This window comes from Saccoglossus kowalevskii, chromosome 14 (genome assembly GCF_978046115.1).
Source record: "Saccoglossus kowalevskii chromosome 14, keSacKowa6.1, whole genome shotgun sequence".
Taxonomy (NCBI): domain Eukaryota; kingdom Metazoa; phylum Hemichordata; class Enteropneusta; family Harrimaniidae; genus Saccoglossus; species Saccoglossus kowalevskii.
The window spans coordinates 17978370-18001740 of record NC_140654.1 but is presented as its reverse complement, the minus strand read 5'-3'; the positions used below and the strand labels follow the sequence as shown (position 1 = coordinate 18001740).

Genomic DNA, 23371 nt, shown 5'->3' with positions numbered 1-23371 from the left:
TGCTAGGCTTGAACTTCCATCCAATCAGAGCATTCCAAATGAACATGATTCTCCACAATACTAGAAGGCGCTCTGACCACAAAATTGCCATGATCTAAATAAAAAGCGGCGCAGTGATATCTACTTCAACTGGCACTTTAGCCTGATTTTAAGATCGCCCCACCTTACAAAATACGGTTAAAATCCATGCATACTTCCAGTGTTCAACCAAACTGAGACAGGCATTATTTTGTAGTTCAAGTGCAATTTGCAAGTATATTTTGCCACAGTGACCATATTCTAGTTTGGCACTACGTGACAGGGCGGTGTGACCATCTTTATATAATAGTGATATTATAGCAATGTAATAAGCTAGCCAGGCCCGGTTTAACACACGTCGCGACTGAATGAATGTAGGCCAAGTCAGTTTAGCCTCCTCATCATTGAGTCTATGGCACAGTCGCTCAGGGTAGCAGTCGATCCTTTTAATGTTCAATCTAAGGTAGTATTTGAACCTGGGTCTATCGATCCGATAGAGTCCGATGCAACAACTACTATGCTACATATGATAGGCAATTTGTTGATTTGTTAGTTGCTGGAAATGTACATCGTCTTGTGCCCCACGTTTTCCCACTCTCCCTTGTAGAATCTCCGTGACCTAGAAAGCCACAGAGAGCGGCAACTAGTGGGACGTTCCTGGTGAATACCTAGCTTACTGATAAAAGACCAATAGTCTCTGCGTTTTCATGTATTGACATTAGGCGAATTATTCTACTAGAAATGATTTAGTTTTATGGACCGATGGATTTAAATTTGTAAAAGTGGAAAAACTAAACTAGGAAGAAATATAAACGATGTTATAAGCTAAAGCTTCTTGAATCCAAACGACAAAATGTAAAAGTTCCAACTGTGAGGGCGCCCTTACCGACTTAAAGGTCTTGTGCATGAACTCATGAGGGCGATATATATGTGAAATTGTGTAAAGTAAAAAACACAACTCGCTCAATAACATCAAAGGACTGACCGCCGCCCTAATCTTATTGTGGAATATGTTAAGCAATATTAAAATTCTAAAAATGTCTAATAATAATTTAATAATACCTTCAGCCGACGAACATCTGAACTACCGACAATACATTATCAAGCGGATATATGGTCCAACAAACAAAATAAAATAAAATCGATGTAAATCGTTTTTGTTTTTTTTGTTTTTTTTTTGTTCTTCTACCAGGTTGACGACAACACTGACGATGACGATTCAGGTCCAAAGCGAGGGAATTTCAAATCCCGGTTTGGAATGGTTGTATCTTGCATGGGGTGCATGGTCGGTGCGGGGAATATATGGAGATTTCCACGAATTGCAGCCAATAACAGCGGGGATAACGGTGAGTCGACGGAAAATACCGTATGAAAGTTTGTTGCCGTTGTATTCATGTGGACACTGTAAATGTCGGACTTGTATTCATGTGGTGACTGTAAATGTCAGACTTCATTGTATTCATTTGGACACTGTAAATGTCGGACTTGTATTCATGTGGTGACTGTAAACGTCAGACTTCATTGTATTCATTTGGACACTGTAAATGTCAGACTTGTGTTCATGTGGACACTGTAAATGTCAGACTTGTATTCATGTGGACACTGTAAATGTCAGACTTCATTGTATTCATTTGGACACTGTAAATGTCAGACTTCATTGTATTCATGTGGACACTGTAAATGTCGGACTTGTATTCATGTGGTGACTGTAAATGTCAGACTTCATTGTATTCATGTGGACACTGTAAATGTCAGACTTCATTGTATTCATTTGGACACTGTAAATGTCAGACTTCATTGTATTCATGTGGACACTGTAAATGTCAGACTTGTGTTCATGTGGACACTGTAAATGTCAGACTTGTATTCATGTGGACACTGTAAATGTCAGACTTGTATTCATGTGAACACTGTAAATGTCAGACTTCATTGTATTCATGTGGACACTGTAAATGTCAGACTTCATTGTATTCATTTGAACACTGTAAATGTCAGACTTCATTGTATTCATGTGGACACTGTAAATGTCAGACTTCATTGTATTCATGTGGACACTGTAAATGTCAGACTTCATTGTATTCATGTGGACACTGTAAATGTCAGACTTCATTGTATTCATTTGGACACTGTAAATGTCAGACTTCATTGTATTTATGTGTTGACGTCAATGTCAGACTTGTATTCATATGGACACTGTAAATGTCAGACTTGTATTCATGTGGACACTGTAAATGTCAGACTTGTATTCATGTGGTGACTGTCAATGTCAGACTTGTATTCATATGAACACTGTAAATATCGGACTTGTATTCATCTGGAGTCTGTAAATGTCAGACTTGTATTCATGTGCACACTGTAAATGTCAGACTTCATTGTATTCATGTGGACACTGTAAATGTCAGACTTGTATTCATGTGGTGACTGTCAATGTCAGACTTGTATTCATGTGGAGACTGTAAATGTCAGACATGTATTCATATGAACACTGTAAATGTCAGACTTGTATTCATGTGGTGACTGTCAATGTCAGACTTGTATTCATATGAACACTGTAAATGTCGGACTTGTATTCATGTGGAGACTGTAAATGTCAGACTTGTATTCATGTGGTGACTGTCAATGTCAGACTTGTATTCATATGAACACTGTAAATGTCGGACTTGTATTCATGTGGAGACTGTAAATGTCAGACTTGTATTCATGTGGACACTGTAAATGTCAGACTTGTATTCATGTGGACACTAAATGTCAGACTTGTATTCATGTGGTGACTGTCAATTTCAGACTTGTATTCATGTGGACACTGTAAATGTCAGACTTGTATTCATGTGGACACTGTAAATGTCAGACTTCATTGTATTCATGTGGACACTGTAAATGTCAGACTTGTATTCATGTGGTGACTGTCAATGTCAGACTTGTATTCATGTGGAGACTGTAAATGTCAGACTTGTATTCATGTGGTGACTGTCAATGTCAGACTTGTATTCAGATGAACACTGTAAATGTCGGACTTGTATTCATATGAACACTGTAAATGCCAGACTTGTATTCATGTTGTGACTGTCAATGTCAGAGATGTATTCATATGGTGACTGTAAATGTCAGACTTATATTCATATGAACACTGTAAATGTCAGACTTGTATTCATGTGGTGACTGTCAATGTCAGACTTGTATTCATGTGGTGACTGTCAATGTCAGACTTATATTCATGTGGTGACTGTCAATGTCAGACATGTATTCATATGGTGACTGTAAATGTCAGACTTGTATTCATGTGGTGACTGTCAATGTCAGACTTGTATACATATGAACACTGTAAAGGTCGGACTTGTATTCATGTGGAGACTGTAAATGTCAGACTTGTATTCATGTGGACACTGTAAATGTCAGACTTGTGTTCATGTGGACACTGTAAATGTCAGACTTCATTGTATTCATGTGAACACTGTAAATGTCAGACTTCATTGTATTCATGTGGACACTGTACATGTCAGACTTCATTGTATTCATGTGGACACTTTAAATGTCAGACTTCATTGTATTCATGTGGACACTGTAAATGTCAGACTTCATTGTATTGATGTAGAGACTGTAAATGTCGGACTTGTATTCATGTGGTGACTGTCAATGTCAGACTTGTATTCATGTGGAGACTGTAAATGTCAGACTTGTATTCATGTGGAGACTGTAAATGTCATACTTGTATTCATGTGGTAACTCAATGTCAGACTTGTATTCATGTGGAGACTGTAAATGTCAGGCTTGTATTCATGTGGAGACTGTAAATGTCAGACTTGTATTCATATGGAGACTGTAAATGTCAGAATTGTATTCATATTGAGACAAGTATTCAGTTGGTACAACAAAAGTAACGTTGGTGCATTGTTACATAGATAAAACATATACATTATGGTGAAGAACGAAGTTCCTTCTTATTTAATATCGAATCACATTATGATGTACATGTTTCATCTCTTGTTTGCTTTACAGGCTCCTTGCAATTTATCTTAGCCTGGTTACTGTTTTTATTCATCTGGTCCATTCCAATGTTGGTTATAGAGTACGCCTCGGGCCGGTATTGCAAATGTTCCCCAGTTCGAATTTTCAACAATCTTCTGAGCTCGAAAAATATCTGGTTAGGAGGCTGGATTGCAGCTGTATCTACGGCGATTGCGTGAGTACTTTATGCACCAGAGTCGTCGTTTCGCGTTATGTTCGATGTGGGTCCCATTCAACGTATACAACGCGTGTAAAATATATTGTTTGTTCATACGAGCGCAGCCGTGTGCGACGATCGTGTGTACGATGATTTTCAACCCGCCCTAGTCCTCGACTAATTTCGCCAAAACGAAAATAGAATAAACATCGGGAGACCAAAATTGATAAATTGATCATTTGTGTCAGCGTGCTTAAGCTTTTTGCGGTGTATGCGTCTACTCTATGCCGCTTGTTACTAGTAATATGACCGCTAACATGCAGACGTTGTTGCTTTCTCTAAAAATACCAAAAAAACAAAAACAAAAAAAAAAACATTTCGAACGTATCAAATGAAAATGTCTCCAGAATTGACTTGGTATTGAAATGTGTTTAAATAATATTGTAATTGTATTCATGGTAAAACAACTTTTTTCAACTAGATATCCCGATCGGCTTAATGTGAATTGTGGCGTCAATGTATCACACGTTGCCTCAATAATGTATATTCAGGAACATACATATTATTCAAAGACTCAAGTCATATTATTTGAGTTGAAATTATTTTTAATCATTGTATTAATACAAAGAAAGCTTATATTCTTATGAATTAAGTATGTTTGCGGTTTGAACATGTGTAAGCCCAATCCATGATTCCATGCTATCACCCGGTCAATGCACTACCGACAAACGCACATGCGCTTGCGTGTATATACGTACAGATAATTCCTGTTTTTAGTATTGCATCGTACGAATACTTGAAAAACATTATTTTTATTATTCATTTTTTTATTGTCAACATGCAATATCAGAAAATACTATTTAAACATGTTAAAATAACCAAGCATATTGTTTTGGATGGAATTGTCGCCAATAGCACTGACTGCTGGTACCAACATTATTGCTATGAACGGTATATCATTTTCGTGACTTGAGGCATAAACCTGACTGAGTTATTGTGAGAACGGTGCAGTCAGACTATTTATAGTAGAGCTGAGGGGAGTTAATGTTCACAATGTGTTTGATGTGGCACGATCTGCTGTGGAGCAAACCATGTACAGATTGGCTGTCAGTTTGCGTTATAAAACATCAAATCGTGTAGCAAATTTAAAATTGTGGTTTTTACTATCCATAATTAACAAAGAAATTAAAGGAAAAATAAAAAAAATGTGAAAAATGTTGTCGCACGGAATTTAAATTACCATGCACGCAAATGTGTTTTAAATTTTAATTTCATATAATGCCGATCCACAAAGTGGTACCAAGTAATGCAAGAAAGCAATGAGTGGCATTTTGCTTTCCCAATTGTATGCAAATAGCTAAAAAAAATAATAAACCGTAGTCGCGAATGGCCGAAGACATCTCGTTTAGAGCGAGAGGGTCAGGAGCTTGTTTTCCGATCGATGTAACCATGTGATAGCGTTTGGAACAGTGAATGCGGTGACAAAACCAATACTCTCTCGCTCTTAACGACATACGGCGCATTGTTGTAAATACCCTGCTGTACGAGCGATGATTACTTGCGCACAACCTGCATAATGTTACCTTATGTATGCTAATTTAATAGAACGGAGATCATTGCAGCTTCGCATTACGAAGATTACGTAATGTAAAAAAAAAATGCACGTTAACTTGAATATGAACATATACTATTTTTCTATCTATCTGCTTAGATGTTATTACGCAGTATTGTGTGCCTGGTGCTTCTACTATCTATGTTACTGTACGGTGAATCCTCTGCCCACCACAGAGGAAGAAAGTTTAGACATATTTGTGTCGTTTGTTGGGGTAGGTCGACAGCAATAAATGTATAAAATAATATAAACCATTTAGCTTATGCGTATAATTCAAATGTATCACAAAGGTTGCAAGTGTCTGAAACCTAGTAACGGTGCGTGGCATACGTGCGCAGTTTTGAAATTATAAAATGTCACGAAAATCGTGAAAAGTGTACTTTGAAGCGGCACAGTGGTCACACCGCGTCGTATCCAATATGTGACGTATAGAACGCGTGTAAATTAAAGTATTATAAATTGGAACGCGCGCAGCGTGACGATTATGGCGATGCACATACTTAAACAAAAACTATAGATTTTTTAGTCCGAATTATGTTGTTATATTAGGTGGTCAATGCAAAAATCATGGCGGGCGCTGATTTTTTTTTTCACCATAAGGGGAGGGGAATCGAGAATAATACGCTTTACATTCAACTGCAGTAACGTCTGAAATACGAAGCCAAAATTAGGGAGGGCAGCTCCAGCTTCCCCGATGGCTACGGCCCTGAAACTATAGAATACATACTGATAATGATTTAGTGACAGTGTACTCTGAGTTTGCGATACGCTCATCTGATATATTTTTCTCAGTGAATCACCTATTAGTCTGCCAGTACCTTGATTAAAATTTGTTCTAGCTGAATTTAGTAGAATTTCTGTAATTTCTGTTTTATATTTTCATTAGTTCGGAGCAAATATATATCAAGTTCATTTTACACTTCGATAGCGAATAAATGGTCTGTGTTTTACAATTATGCTGCTCGTCTCTTCCACAGGAAACCGTATGGGCGTTACTTCCACAGGCAATAGCAATAATCCTCGCAGGATTGGCGGTGATGTGGGGTGTGAAAACGATCGAGAGAGTGAACAGCGTCATCGTCCCCATTTTTCTGTTGCTTCTTTTATTTACATTCATCTGGGCCATGACGTTGCCTGGCGCAGAGTTAGGACTCAAATTCTTGTTTTCGCCCGATTGGGGTAAGTTAACGTGGAGGGGGTCGTCGCCTGAGCACGCGCGGGAATTGAGTCCAAAGGAACGATAACATGCTAAACACGTAAAGGTGTCTTTAAAAACTCGGAGCCGAATGTAGCCAGAACAGCCAGATTAACAAGTATTGCTCTTCCAGGGAAAGTAAAGCCAATAATTTCAGCTCAACTTAATTATAATCCGATATTGGAATGCAATTTAATTAAATTGCAATCCATTATGCAAATGCAATTTAATTTTTATTTTTCTCAATTAAGGTAGCGGGACTACCGTATCTGCATTCTACGGTGTGTTACTCAATCAAAAGTGAAAAATTACTTTTTTTGTAAAAAAAAATAATTACGCATTTATGCTGGTGATGAGAAGTTTTTTTTTTTTTTTTCACTTTTCCTAGTTGTTCAATAGTCTGGTAAATTGAATGTGTCTGGTCAGTTTTATTCAAGCAGCGCGTTTTGAAAAGTAGTGTCCTGAATTTTAATTTCTGTTTTAGTCGCATTGCCCCCAACTCAAACCACAACACATTGGTAAATAATCCATGAAATAGTTTGTCTGGACACATTCAAGTTCCTCTCATTGTCACCTTAAAGCTGTGAAAATTTCGTGTTAATCCGACGACAATAAGTATACGTTATTTTTTGTTAAATTCTACTAAGAAATTTAATTTAATTACAGTTTAATTAAACTGTATCTACAACTGTATAATGCATCAACCAAAACCCTACACCTAATGCCCAGTTAGTTAACGCCGAAGTTTCTTATAATTTTATAATTTGTTAAACATTTTATAATGCTAAAAATATTTCCGACGGTGACATTTCAGCAATTATTTCTGAGATTTGGTAAATTTTAAAACAAATTAAACTAACTTTCAACATACGAACGAAAGTCCATTATTTGTCACAAATTGTTCGCTGTATAATTGTTTCTATGCTTGTATTCCAAGATTTTAATAGCGTTTAACATCATATGGTTATTAGTCCCCGTCGGGTAGGTTTTGTAGTTGTACAACGATTTTCCTACCGCACAGTCAAAACCTGGTATAAATAGTATCGCACACGGCGGGGCATTACTGTTGTATATTACGTTGTTTGACTCACTTGATTCAATATTTTTTGCAAATATTTTTGTCTTTTTGGTACTCATCAAGAAGTCTTGCCCGAGAATGGAATGGTGTTCTAATCAATTCCATACAATGGAGCTGGTTGGCTCCTTGTTATGTCACATGACTTCATTAATTAATGTGCATAAATGGTACAATGACAACTCGGAAAAAAATACCATGTTTGTCTCTGTGGCAACTATGACCATAGCAACAGCAACATTTTTAAAATTCCATATTTGAAAAAAAAATAGCTTGTGACGCCTAAAATGGCAAGTCACGTGGTTTATGTTACTTGTTTTGTTTACTATAGAGCTTCTTGCTGACCCACAACTGTGGATTGACGCAGCCAGCCAAAACGCCTTCGATACCGGAGCCGGATGGGGTCTAATGACGTCATATGCAGCTTTCACCACCGAAAAAACTGGAATAATAAAGATGTCAGTCATAATACCGTCGTTCAATAATTTAATAAGGTAATTTAAATATGTTCTCATCTGAAATATGTACATGGTGATTATTTGTCCCCATTGATGTAGACATTTTTTTTTTTGGCTTTTTAGTTTTTAGCATGTTTATTTTGTAATCTAATACCCCACCCCTCGTAAATGGGTGTACACCCGTGTACACCCTAAGTATCATGGACACCTTCCGCAGGCTTGGTAACATTAACCACCATGGGGGAGCAGTGTGTGGAATCACGCGGCCCCCACCGCTAGTTTTCAATGACGTCACACGTTCTATACACACATATCATACCATGTTGTTGTGAATTTCTATAAATAAATATCTTTGTCGTAATCTTTCTGAAAATGGGGCTGATGAACGTTAAATGCACAGCCAAGGAAAGTATACTATCATGATTTCCCGATTCCATAAATGCTTTCGTTCAAGTTTTCCCTCCACTGCAGTTAATTTATATTAGTCTCGCGTGACAGCCGTGCATGGCGGGTAAGGCGAGTGATTATATTAAAGCGAGAGAGTCGTCACCTGCGCACGCGCGGACATTGAGTACTAAGGGACGATAACAACACACGCTAAAACACAAAGGCTTATGGGTAGACGCATGCGCAAATGACGATTTCCCGCCTTAATCTGTATTTTGACCAAACTTGTTGTCGTCTGTTTGCAGTTTAATGAGCGCCATGATGACTTTTGCCACGGTATTTGCCGTCGAATCTGAAGCTGGGCTGAATAAGACAGAAATAGTCGACATATTACAGAACAGTGGACCGGCAAATACTGGACTCACGTTTATATGGTAAGATTTTAATTGAAATATACTCTGGTCACCAAAACTGGTACGGCATTCTCGCCTCCAGTTATCGGTTGCTATACGTGTTATTTTACGTTCATTCAATTGTGACATCTAATTAAATTCATTTGCTGTTACCCAGAATGTGCTGATTTTAGGAGTTTTTAAAACATTTTTTCGCACTTTTATACCTTTTTTTTGACACCCCCTCTTCAAAAGTTGTAGATAATATAACAACATACATTTTGTTATGGGCAAAGCTTTTAAAAATCACTTATTCAACACTATTTAAAATGCGTTGTCAGCAAGCAGGTATATTTGCACGATTAGAAGACGTATGTAGCCGAGTACTGCGACATTCTGTTATTGTGTCGGGTGTGCTCTTGACCAGAATTATAAAAAATATGAATCAACTGTGTTAAAGCGGGGGGGGGGGGGTCGTCACCTATGCACGCGCAGGAATTGAGTCCCAAGCGACGATATCAACGCACGCTAAAAACGCAAAGGCTCATGGTTAGACGCTTGTTTGTAAACAATAACACACTATGGTCATCTGACGCTTGCGCAGGTGACGACTCCCTCACTTTAATACTATGGACGACACAGCACAGATTTTGTTGGGCGGAAATTTACTAGTAATTTGCTATACATTAAAAATGATTTCTTTTGTTCTTACCGGTGCACCAGTGCGCAAAAAATGTGTTTTTGTGAAAATTATTTAGGAAGGTATAGTATGGTCGCTGAATAATAAACGTGTGGCAACAATTATACACAGATAATGAAATTTGGTCATATCTATGTGAACTTCTAGTTGCACGCGTACGTGTAAATTTTTACCTCCCCTCAAAGGCTGGGTTCAATGTTTCTTTATCATGTTTTCTGCCAATTTAAATAAATTTTGTCACGATAACACTCCAGGATAAGTCTTCATTTCAACTTAATCATTCAATTCTCCGAAAGATGTCGTTTGAGATTTGTCATCACAATAGCTTGCGACGTGGGGGTTATTTTTATGTTTGCTACCAAAATATTTTGTTAATTCGGAGTAATTTGTCTATGTACGTCTGCTTCTGTAATTTCCCTTCCATTGTAAATGTTGTTGACTAGGACTGGCAAACTGTATAAATAATTTTCTTTTTTACAGGATGCCAATTCTATATTCCACCATTACAGGAGGGAAAATACTCGCCATTGCGTTCTTTTTGGCGTTATCGCTTGCACTTTTGTCAACGGAAATAGCAATGATTGAACTAGCTGTTAAGACGTTGGAAGATTTGGGAGGTATTTATAGAATGTTGTACAGGGTTATAGAGTATCGGTGATATTGAATACATGGTTACATTTAAATAATAACACATGCTTGTGAGGGTAATATCACGATTTGTTGCCTGCCCAAGGGATGGTGGTCATGACCATGATATTGATGATGCCAGAGCCAAAGGCGAGGGCATCATCAATATTATGGTCATGACCAACAGCCCGAGGGCAGACAACAAATCGTGATATTGCCCGAATAACCATGTGTTATTTATTTTATCACATCGAACAGACATCCACCATGACAATATCACAGATACCATACATCACTCACACCCGCTCTCCCACAAAATAACAACACTTATATTTGAAGTATTAAATATTTTATTTTATCTATTATAACAAGTTTCACATTACTCAATAACATACATACATTGTTTGCTGAAAAAAACAACGAAATACACTCAGTAAATGTTATTTTCAGCCATGGATACTCTTTTTAGTTGAACCGTGTTTCAGCAGTGTGAATCACTCAAATGATCGAGAATAACATTTTTGAAATGAATTGAGAAATTCCCAAACGCAAGTTATTTGATCACTCTACAGATAAAAATGTCAGAGTGCCGTGGAAATGACTGAAATTACCTTCTCACGAACGTACCACACCTACAAGCCACACAGCTTTGTTTAGAGCGTTTTCGATTAGCATCGGCGTGGAACGCGTAGAAATGCTCACAGCGGAGAACGCGCCGCAGCGATCCCGGCTGCGACGTTTCAGTGGCGACTTTGCCGTACATTTTTGCTCCATATAAAAAATACCCTATACATCAAAACAGAGTATCTTACTTAATATCCATTCTGACACGTTTACTGTCTATTTCGAATGGATAAAGTTCCTTCAAAACCCTGAAAGCAACCCCGAAAGCAACAGCGGCCAGAGCATCACCAGTGCAGCGAACGACAATTTGTTATGCGCAGTATCGTTGCGCAGTGGTTTCAGTGACGTCATCCATGTGATATACCCATGTAATATCCACTTGGCGGGCAATATACCATGTAATATCCATTTTTATTCCATGTCATGTGACCGAGTCTCAACCAATCACAGCATGTGTAACAGCAGTGAGATGTAATAAATGCCTTTATTTGGCATAATGACTTGTTAGACCATGATGTTCGAAAAAATCAACTAACCACATCCCATCCCACCCATGCAACATTGGATTCGTTCTTATTATCTTATAATGCAGATTCCCGAAAAAAAACGTTGAACCCAAGAAACGTGGATAGATAAGTCGTGTTTTTGCAATATACAATGACCAAAATACATTATACGAGTCGGGAATAGTCAAAATTACTAGGCAAAAGGTTACAGGTTAAAAGGTTGCAAAAGGTCATACGCCGAGTGACGTACTCTCACCCCTGAAAACCATTGGTAATTGGTAAATGACGATAACACTGTGAAGTGGAACGCCACCCAAATCACCACTGTCGGTCGGTGAAGACTTCCTAAGAAGTTTGAGTTGAATCCGCTTTTCGAAAAAAAACTAAGATTAAAAACTAAAAAACAACGCCCTCAAGATTTGTCGTTTCAGCGATAATCAGTGGCGGCGGCACGGGGGGGGGGGGCAGAGGGGGCAGTCACCACTCGAAACAAATGCCCCTCCAAAATCAAGCTGAAACCCTTTGTGTCAGCAAAATTTGCCCCTCAAAATGGAGAAAATAGCGTTTCAGAGGGTCTAGATTTCATTTTTTAAGAGGGCATATATAATATGAAAGACAAAAAAGGGGGAGCATGCCCTGGACCCTCTAGTAAGGTCGCGTCTTCGGAGCAAGGTTGGTGAGCAGATCTCGCCCCGTCATGCAAAATTTTGTGCCGCCGCCTCTGATAATTATTGGCCAGAAGGAATTAGAGTCGTTGATTAATTTAATTTTGTTTATCACTTGTGCAAGCTTCACAGTTGAATCATAGGTTAAATAACAAAGTACCAGAATTACCGAAATAATCTGAAATGTTGGTATCCGTGTTCGTGATAGTGCAAGGACAACCCCTTACTGCATGAATGTGAACAATCTTTAACGGTGTCGATAAATGACAACCAGCTAAAACGAGTTTTCTTAACGTGCACGCAAAATATCGATACCGAATATACCATTACCACGTGACCAGCAGTGCCTGATCATGATGTGGTTAGATTTTGATTGCCATTGTATAATTTGGTTATTTTCTTCGCAGTTAAACGCTTCATCGCCGTTCCATCGACATGTGTTCTTATATACGTCTTAGGAATCGGGTCTGCTGTGAATATTAACTATCTTGTGAACCAGGTAATTAAGCGTCATACTTGACCCCTACAGGTCACACAAGCTGGAACTTTCTGGAAGAGGTGTTGGCCCATAACAGCGATATAGTAGTCAAACATTATTTGTATTATATATGTTGACGATTGTTTGAATTTTTGGAAACTGATTGAACATTTACCGTTAATAAAGAATTTGACCCCCCCCCCCACCTAAATACCACCATCAATCTCCGGCCATAAAATCAATATACAGGTTTTTGCCATTAACCCTTTGACACAAAACCAGCCACAAAATAAAGCTGGATATTTTTCCAATATCTGACCAATACCTCTGAAATTATAGAAAATATGGAATGTTGCTGTAAATTGTTAGCATTTAATATTTATGCGAAAACTAACGAGTGATTATTAGTGTCAATATAGTTTATTTCGTGTTGCAGCGGCAATGTTGTCCATTTCATGTTACCATGTCAATGTGCTTTATTACGTGTTGCCATGTCAATGTGGTTCATTTCGTGTTGCCATGTCAACGTGGTTCATTTCATGTTGCCATGTCAATGTGGTTTATTTCATGTTGTCATGTCAATGTGGTTCATTTTATGTAGCAGTGTCAATGTGGTTCATTTCATGTTGTAGTATCAATATATTTTATTTCATGTTGCCGTGTCAATGTGATTCATTTAATGTTGTAGTTTCAATATATTTTAATGCATGTTACTATGTCAATGTGGTTCATTTCATGTTGTAGTGTCAATATCTTGTATTTCATGTTACTATGTCAATGTGATGCATTTCATGTTGTAGTGTCAATATCTGTATTTCATGTTACTATGTCAATGTGATTCATTTAATGTTGTAGTGTCAATATATTTTATTTCATGTTGCCATGTCAACGTGATTCATTTAATGTTGTAGTGTCAATATCTTGTATTTCATGTTACTAAGTCAATGTGATGCATTTCATGTTGTCGTGTCAATATCTTTATTTCATGTTACTATGTCAATGTGATTCATTTAATGTTGTAGTGTCAATATATTTTAATGCATGTTACTATGTCAATGTGGTGCATTTCATGTTGTAGTGTCAGAATCTTTATTTCATGTTACAATGTCAATGTGATGCATTTAATGTTGTAGTGTCAATATATTTTAATGCATGTTACTATGTCAATGTGGTGCATTTCATGTTGTAGTGTCAATATCTTTATTTCGTGTTACTATGTCAATGTGATTCATTTAATGTTGTAGTGTCAATATATTTTATTTCATGTTGCCATGTCAATGTGATTCATTTAATGTTGTAGTGTCAATATATTTTAATGCATGTTACTATGTCAATGTGATTCATTTCATGTTGTAGTGTCAATATCTTTATTTCATGTTACTATGTCAATGTGATGCATTTCATGTTGTAGTGTCAATATCTTTAAATGCATGTTACTATGTCAATGTGATTCATTTCATGTTTTAGTGTCAATATCTTTATTTCATGTTACTATGTCAATGTGATGCATTTCATGTTTTAGTGCCAATATCTTTATTTCATGTTGCCATGTCAATCTGATTCATTTAATGTTGTAGTGTCAATATATTTTAATGCATGTTACTATGTCAATGTGATTCATTTCATGTTGTAGTGTCAATATCTTTATTTCATGTTACTATGTCAATGTGATGCATTTCATGTTGTAGTGTCAATATCTTTAAATGCATGTTACTATGTCAATGTGATTCATTTCATGTTTTAGTGTCAATATCTTTATTTCATGTTACTATGTCAATGTGATGCATTACATGTTTTAGTGCCAATATCTTTATTTCATGTTGCCATGTCAATGTGATTCATTTAATGTTGTAGTGTCAATATATTTTAATGCATGTTACTATGTCAATGTGATTCATTTCATGTTGCAGTGTCAATATCTTGTATTTCATGTTATTATGTCAATGTGATGCATTTCATGTTGTAGTGTCAATATCTTTATTTCATGTTACTATGTCAATGTGATTCATTTAATGCTGTAGTATCAATATATTTTAATGCATGTTACTATGTCAATGTGGTGCATTTCATGTTGTAGTGTCAATATCTTGTATTTCATGTTACTATGTCAATGTGGTGCATTTCATGTTGTAGTGTCAATATCTTGTATTTCATGTTGCCATGTCAATGTGATTCATTTAATGCTGTAGTGTCAATATCTTGTATTTCATGTTACTATGTCAATGTGATGCATTTCATGTTGTAGTGTCAATATATTTTAATGCATGTTACTATGTCAATGTGGTTCATTTAATGTTGTAGTGTCAATATATTTTATTTCATGTTGCCGTGTCATTGTCATTGATTTAATGTTGTAGTGTCAATATATTTTAATGCATGTTACTATGTCAATGTGGTTCATTTAATGTTGTAGTGTCAATATATTTTATTTCATGTTGCCGTGTCAATGTGATTCATTTAATGTTGTAGTGTTAATATATTTTAATGCATGTTACTATGTCAATGTGGTTCATTTAATGTTGTAGTGTCAATATCTTTATTTCATGTTACTATGTCAATGTGATTCATTTAATGTTGTAGTGTCAATATATTTTAATGAATGTTACTATGTCAATGTGGTTCATTTAATGTTGTTGTGTCAATATATTTTATTTCATGCTGCCATGTCAATGTGGTTCATTTAATGTTGTAGTGTCAATATATTTTAATGCATGTTACTATGTCAATGTGGTTCATTTAATGTTGTAGTGTCAATATATTTTATTTCATGTTGCCGTGTCAATGTGATTCATTTAATGTTGTAGTGTCAATATATTTTAATGCATGTTACTATGTCAATGTGGTTCATTTAATGTTGTAGTGTCAATATATTTTATTTCATGTTGCCGTGTCAATGTGGTTCATTTAATGTTGTAGTGTCAATATATTTTAATGCATGTTACTATGTCAATGTGGTTCATTTAATGTTGTAGTGTCAATATATTTTATTTCATGTTGCCATGTCAATGTGGTTCATTTAATGTTGTAGTGTCAATATATTTTAAAGCATGTTACTATGTCAATGTGGTTCATTTAATGTTGTAGTGTCAATATCTTTATTTCATGTTACTATGTCAATGTGGTTCATTTAATGTTGTAGTGTCAATATATTTTATTTCATGTTGCCATGTCAATGTGATTTATTTCATGTTGTAGTGTCAATATATTTTAATGCATGTTACTATGTCAATGTGGTTCATTTAATGTTGTAGTGTCAATATCTTGTATTTCATGTTACTATGTCAATGTGGTTCATTTAATGTTGTAGTGTCAATATCTTGTATTTCATGTTACTATGTCAATGTGGTGCATTTCATGTTGTAGTGTCAATATATTGTATTTCATGTTACTATGTCAATGTGGTTCATTTCATGTTGTAGTGTCAATATCTTTTAATGCATGTTGCCATGCCAATGTGGTTCATTTAATGTTGTAGTGTCAATATCTTTATTTCATGTTACTATGTCAATGTGATTCATTTCATGTTGTAGTGTCAATATATTTTAATGCATGTTACTATGTCAATGTGGTTCATTTAATGTTGTAGTGTCAATATCTTGTATTTCATGTTACTATGTCAATGTGGTGCATTTCATGTTGTAGTGTCAATATCTTGTATTTCATGTTACTATGTCAATGTGGTGCATTTCATGTTGTAGTGTCAATATCTTGTATTTCATGTTACTATGTCAATGTGGTGCATTTCATGTTGTAGTGTCAATATCTTGTATTTAATGTTACTATGTCAATGTGGTGCATTCCATGTTGTAGTGTCAATATATTTTATTTCATGTTGCCATGTCAATGTGATTCATTTAATTTTGTAGTGTCAATATATTTTAATGCATGTTACTATGTCAATGTGGTTCATTTAATGTTGTAGTGTCAATATATTTTATTTCATGTTGCCATGTCAATGTGGTTCATTTAATGTTGTAGTGTCAATATATTTTAATGCATGTTACTATGTCAATGTGGTTCATTTAATGTTGTAGTGTCTATATATTTTATTTCATGTTGCCATGTCAATGTGGTTCATTTAATGTTGTAGTGTCAATATATTTTAAAGCATGTTACTATGTCAATGTGGTACATTTAATGTTGTAGTGTCAATATCTTTACTTCATGTTACTCTGCCAATGTGGTTCATTTCATGTTGTAGTGTCAATATATTTTAATGCATGTTACTATGTCAATGTGGTTCATTTAATGTTGTAGTGTCAATATCTTGTATTTCATGTTACTATGTCAATGTGGTTCATTTAATGTTGTAGTGTCAATATCTTGTATTTCATGTTACTATGTCAATGTGGTTCATTTAATGTTGTAGTGTCAATATCTTGTATTTCATGTTACTATGTCAATGTGGTGCATTTCATGTTGTAGTGTCAATATCTTGTATTTCATGTTACTATGTCAATGTGGTTCATTTCATGTTGTAGTGTCAATATATTTTAATGCATGTTACTATGTCAATGTGGTTCATTTAATGTTGTAGTGTCAATATCTTTATTTCATGTTACTATGTCAATGTGATTCATTTCATGTTGTAGTGTCAATATATTTTAATGCATGTTACTATGTCAATGTGGTTCATTTAATGTTGTAGTGTCAATATCTTGTATTTCATGTTACTATGTCAATGTGGTGCATTTCATGTTGTAGTGTCAATATCTTGTATTTCATGTTACTATGTCAATGTGGTGCATTTCATGTTGTAGTGTCAATATCTTGTATTTCATGTTACTATGTCAATGTGGTGCATTTCATGTTGTAGTGTCAATATCTTGTATTTCATGTTACTCTGTCAATGTGGTGCATTTCATGTTGTAGTGTCAATATCTTGTATTTAATGTTACTATGTCAATGTGGTGCATTCCATGTTGTAGTGTCAATATATTTTATTTCATGTTGCCATATCAATGTGAATCATTTAATGGTGTAGTGTCAATATATTTTAATGCATGTTACTATGTCAATGTGATTCATTTAATGCTATAGTGTCAATATCTTGTATTTCATGTTACTATGTCAATGTGATGCATTTCATGTTGTAGTGTCAATATATTTTAATGCATGTTACTATGTCAATGTGGTTCATTTAATGTTGTAGTGTCAATATATTTTATTTCATGTTGCCGTGTCAATGTGATTCATTTAATGTTGTAGTGTCAATATATTTTAATGCATGTTACTATGTCAATGTGGTTCATTTAATGTTGTAGTGTCAATATATTTTATTTCATGATGCCGTGTCAATGTGGTTCATTTAATGTTGTAGTGTCAATATATTTTAATGCATGTTACTATGTCAATGTGGTTCATTTAATGTTGTAGTGTCAATATATTTTATTTCATGTTGCCATGTCAATGTGGTTCATTTAATGTTGTAGTGTCAATATCTTGTATTTCATGTTGCCATGTCAATGTGATTCATTTAATGCTGTAGTATCAATATCTTGTATTTCATGTTACTATGTCAATGTGATTCATTTAATGTTGTAGTGTCAATATATTTTAATGCATGTTACTATGTCAATGTGATGCATATCATGTTGCAGTGTCAATATATTTTAATGCATGTTACTATGTCAATGTGGTTCATTTAATGTTGTAGTGTCAATATCTTGTATTTCATGTTGCCATGTCAACGTGGTTCATTTCATGTTGTAGTGTCAATATATTTTAATGCATGTTACTACGTCAATGTGGTTCATTTAATGTTGTAGTGTCAATATCTTTATTTCATGTTACTATGTCAATGTGATTCATTTCATGTTGTAGTGCCAATATATTTTAATGCATGTTACTATGTCAATGTGGTTCATTTAATGTTGCAGTGTCAATATCTTGTATTTCATGTTATTATGTCAATGTGGTTCATTTCATGTTGTAGTGTCAACATCTTTTAATGCATGTTGCCATGTCAATGTGGTTCATTCAATGTTGTAGTGTCAATATCTTTATTTCATGTTACTATGTCAATGTGATTCATTTCATGTTGTAGTGTCAATATATTTTAATGCATGTTACTATGTCAATGTGGTTCATTTAATGTTGTAGTGTCAATATCTTGTATTTCATGTTACTATGTCAATGTGATGCATTTCATGTTGTAGTGTCAATATCTTGTATTTCATGTTGCCATGTCAATGTGATTTATTTCATGTTGTAGTGTCAATATATTTTAATGCATGTTACTATGTCAATGTGGTTCATTTAATGTTGTAGTGTCAATATCTTGTATTTCATGTTACTATGTCAATGTGGTTCATTTAATGTTGTAGTGTCAATATCTTGTATTTCATGTTGCCATGTCAATTGGTTCATTTCATGTTGTAGTGTCAATATATTTTAATGCATGTTACTACGTCAATGTGGTTCATTTAATGTTGTAGTGTCAATATCTTTATTTCATGTTACTATGTCAATGTGATTAATTTCATGTTGTAGTGTCAATATATTTTAATGCATGTTACTATGTCAATGTGATGCATTTCATGTTGTAGTGTAAATATCTTGTATTTCATGTTACTATGTCAATGTGGTGCATTTCATGTTGTAGTGTCAATATATTTTATTTCATGTTACCATGTCAATGTGGTTCATTTAATGTTGTAGTGTCAATATCTTGTATTTCATGTTACTATGTCAATGTGGTTCATTTAATGTTGTAGTGTCAATATATTTTATTTCATGTTGCCATGTCAATGTGATTTATTTCATGTTGTAGTGTCAATATATTTTAATGAATGTTACTATGTCAATGTGGTTCATTTAATGTTGTAGTGTCAATATCTTTATTTCATGTTACTATGTCAATGTGATTCATTTCATGTTGTAGTGTCAATATATTTTAATGCATGTTACTATGTCAATGTGGTTCATTTAATGTTGTAGTGTCAATATCTTGTATTTCATGTTACTATGTCAATGTGGTGCATTTCATGTTGTAGTGTCAATATCTTGTATTTCATGTTACTATGTCAATGTGGTGCATTTCATGTTGCAGTGTCAATATCTTGTATTTCATGTTACTATGTCAATGTGGTGCATTCCATGTTGTAGTGTCAATATATTTTATTTCATGTTGCCATGTCAATGTGATTCATTTAATGGTGTAGTGTCAATATATTTTAATGCATGTTACTATGTCAATGTGGTTCATATAATGTTGTAGTGTCAATATATTTTATTTCATGTTGCCATGTCAATGCGGTTCATTTAATGTTGTAGTGTCAATATATTTTAATGCATGTTACTATGTCAATGTGGTTCATGTCAATGTGATTCATTTAATGCTGTAGTATCAATATCTTGTATTTCATGTTACTATGTCAATGTGATTCATTTAATGTTGCAGTGTCAATATATTTTAATGCATGTTACTATGTCAATGTGGTTCATTTAATGTTGTAGTGTCAATATCTTGTATTTCATGTTGCCATGTCAATTGGTTCATTTCATGTTGTAGTGTCAATATATTTTAATGCATGTTACTACGTCAATGTGGTTCATTTAATGTTGTAGTGTCAATATCTTTATTTCATGTTACTATGTCAATGTGATTAATTTCATGTTGTAGTGTCAATATATTTTAATGCATGTTACTATGTCAATGCGGTTCATTTAATGTTGTAGTGTCAATATCTTGTATTTCATGTTATTATGTCAATGTGATGCATTTCATGTTGTAGTGTCAATATCTTGTATTTCATGTTACTATGTCAATGTGGTGCATTTCATGTTGTAGTGTCAATATCTTGTATTTCATGTTACTATGTCAATGTGGTGCATTTCATGTTTTAGTGCCAATATCTTGTATTTCATGTTACTATGTCAATGTGATGCATTTCATGTTGTAGTGTCAATATCTTGTATTTCATGTTACTATGTCAATGTGGTTCATTTAATGTTGTAGTGTCAATATCTTGTATTTCATGTTACTATGTCAATGTGGTGCATTCCATGTTGTAGTGTCAATATCTTGTATTTCATGTTGCCATGTCAATGTGGTTCATTTAATGTTGTAGTGTCAATATCTTGTATTTCATGTTACTATGTCAATGTGATGCATTTCATGTTGTAGTGTCAATATCTTGTATTTCATGTTGCCATGTCAATGTGGTTCATTTCATGTTGTAGTGTCAATATCTTGTATTTCATGTTACTATGTCAATGTGGTTCATTTAATGTTGTAGTATCAATATATTTTAATGCATGTTACTATGTCAATGTGATGCATATCATGTTGCAGTGTCAATATAGTTATGTACTTTACACGCGTTTTATACTTCGCATGGGACCCATATCGAACACGACGCGCCAGCAAGACACCCGTGGCGCTTCATAGTTATAATACTGTGCCTACATTAGTGTATTTGTGTTTGTTCCTCTTTAGGATCTAGTGTGGAGCTATGCATTGCTTTTATCGGGCATTGCTTTCATTTATTTGGTATGGAGATACGGATCGAGCAAATTCAGGTCGATTCTGATCAATGATTTCAGCACCAATGACTGGCATCTGCCAAAACTATGGGAGTGGATAATCAAGTAAGTGTATTGTGTCGTGTAATTAACTGAGTAAGGTAGTAAGCCATGGAAGAAGACGTCCCGGCTGGAATTGTAATGAATGTTAAACTTGGCGAATGCACTTTTATATTGACATCATTGCCAAATTACTTAGCGTATGCTCCCCTGTAATTTAGTGAACGAAACAAAGTTTCTGCAGCATTATGCTCACAAACTCAGATAATGAATCGGTGATCAAAGTTGATCATTTGCAACTGATTTTGGTCTTTTTTCTTCTTTTCACTAAACCGGTACATGCATTTCCATGGTAATTTTACAGAATATGCCCTGACTTGTATTGCATAGCGTTGATTATTCCATGACATGTTGACTAAATGACACGTTGTTTTAACAGAAACTTTCTTATTGATGATGCAACTTTTTATTTGTTGTCACATGTAAAACACTCTCCTTCGAATCAAGAATGGGTATTTTGCTTCATTTATAATATCTCCATAGCCTTAAACCCCCAAAATATTTGCGGTATTTAAAATTATTGGTCATTTCGAAAGCTCTAAATTATTATAAGATCGGTGAGCCCTCAATTTATTTAGGTCAATTGAAAATATTTTACTGTTATGTTTGTTTACACATGTCAATTTCAATTCAAACTACATGTATTCTTCCACAACTGAACGGGAAATATTCTCCGTGAACCTCACTAGATGTACATTGCATGTCTTATCGGAAGGGCGGAGGTTTCAGGTCAAAGGTGGTGTCGTACTACATGTAACGCTACATTTACCAAATGTTACGCTTTAACTTTATACCTCCAGTTGCAATTCTATATAATTTTTACTGGTTGTAGTAATATGACGTCTGACGGAATTCGCACGTGTTTTGACGATATGTGTCTCTATAACTGTTAATGTAAAATACTTTATTTTATCTGGAATTAACTTTCACTGAAAAGACTTTTTGGGTGTTTTGCATGGAATTTATTTTCACTGGTTTTTGACAAGTTGAATGTAAAATATAGGAAAAAAGATATATGCGAGGGATTTTATTTTCACTGAATCATCATCATTCATTCATTCAGCGAAAATAGAGAAGATTAATTCCAAGCGAAAATAAAGTTTTTTACAGTAGTTGGGCCACGTAAAATATCACCCAGACAAAGGATTACGTCGATCGGGTGATTGATGGAGTTTTTTTAGCTCAACAAATGATTGAAACGAATTATATCTACCCGCCAATTATGCATTTAGTTATTTTTTACAGCCGTGCGTCTGTTTCATGCGTGTCGTTGATTTTATGTATGGGGAGCACAGTTCGACATGCCCCACTTAGGCTAATTAATTAATTAATTAATTAATGTTTCGACGGTGCGTGTAATCAAGAAATGGATAAGTTCGGGTTATCATGCGCGCTTGCGTCAGCGCAAATTTTAGACTAGTTCCAAGACGCGCATAGTCTCAGTTCCCGGCTCGTGCAAACATTCATCTCACAACAAAAGGTTTCCGTGGCGGTACAAATAAAATAAAATAAAAAAAATACCCGTGAAGTTACAGTATAATAGATATTTGGAGGATAACCCAGTGAGTATGATAGCAATACTAGCTACAAAATGTCGGATGAACAAAATGACAAATTTTATCACATAACACTGAACTGTCAACGTTAACCAATGTTTCTCATATTTTTATTAGATTTCTTGCACCAATAGAAGTCGCAGCACTGTTAGTCTGGTTTGCTTTAGACCAAATACATAATAATCCCGACTGGTACAGAGTAACCAGTGACGGTCTTCTCAGTTGTGTTGTACAGGTAAACCTAGTTTTATTTTTATTTATAGACTGCTTACCGTCGAGCAACGTGTTTAAATTTCGTGTAAACCGATCGAATGGCACCCATATCAAACA

At 34.9% G+C, this 23371-nt stretch overlaps 1 protein-coding gene across 1 annotated transcript in view; it reads left to right on the top strand.

Annotated features, from left to right (window-relative positions):
- Positions 1–23371, top strand: part of LOC100373478 (uncharacterized) — a 31713-nt gene that overhangs the window by 6816 nt on the left and 1526 nt on the right. Inside the window, exons 2-11 of the mRNA XM_085507492.1 lie at positions 1211–1364; positions 4015–4198; positions 5892–6006; positions 6770–6971; positions 8394–8556; positions 9213–9341; positions 10480–10616; positions 12829–12920; positions 21340–21491; positions 23159–23276. Of these exons, the coding sequence (XP_085363618.1) occupies positions 1211–1364; positions 4015–4198; positions 5892–6006; positions 6770–6971; positions 8394–8556; positions 9213–9341; positions 10480–10616; positions 12829–12920; positions 21340–21491; positions 23159–23276 (1446 nt within the window). The remainder of the gene's footprint in view (positions 1–1210; positions 1365–4014; positions 4199–5891; positions 6007–6769; positions 6972–8393; positions 8557–9212; positions 9342–10479; positions 10617–12828; positions 12921–21339; positions 21492–23158; positions 23277–23371) is intronic.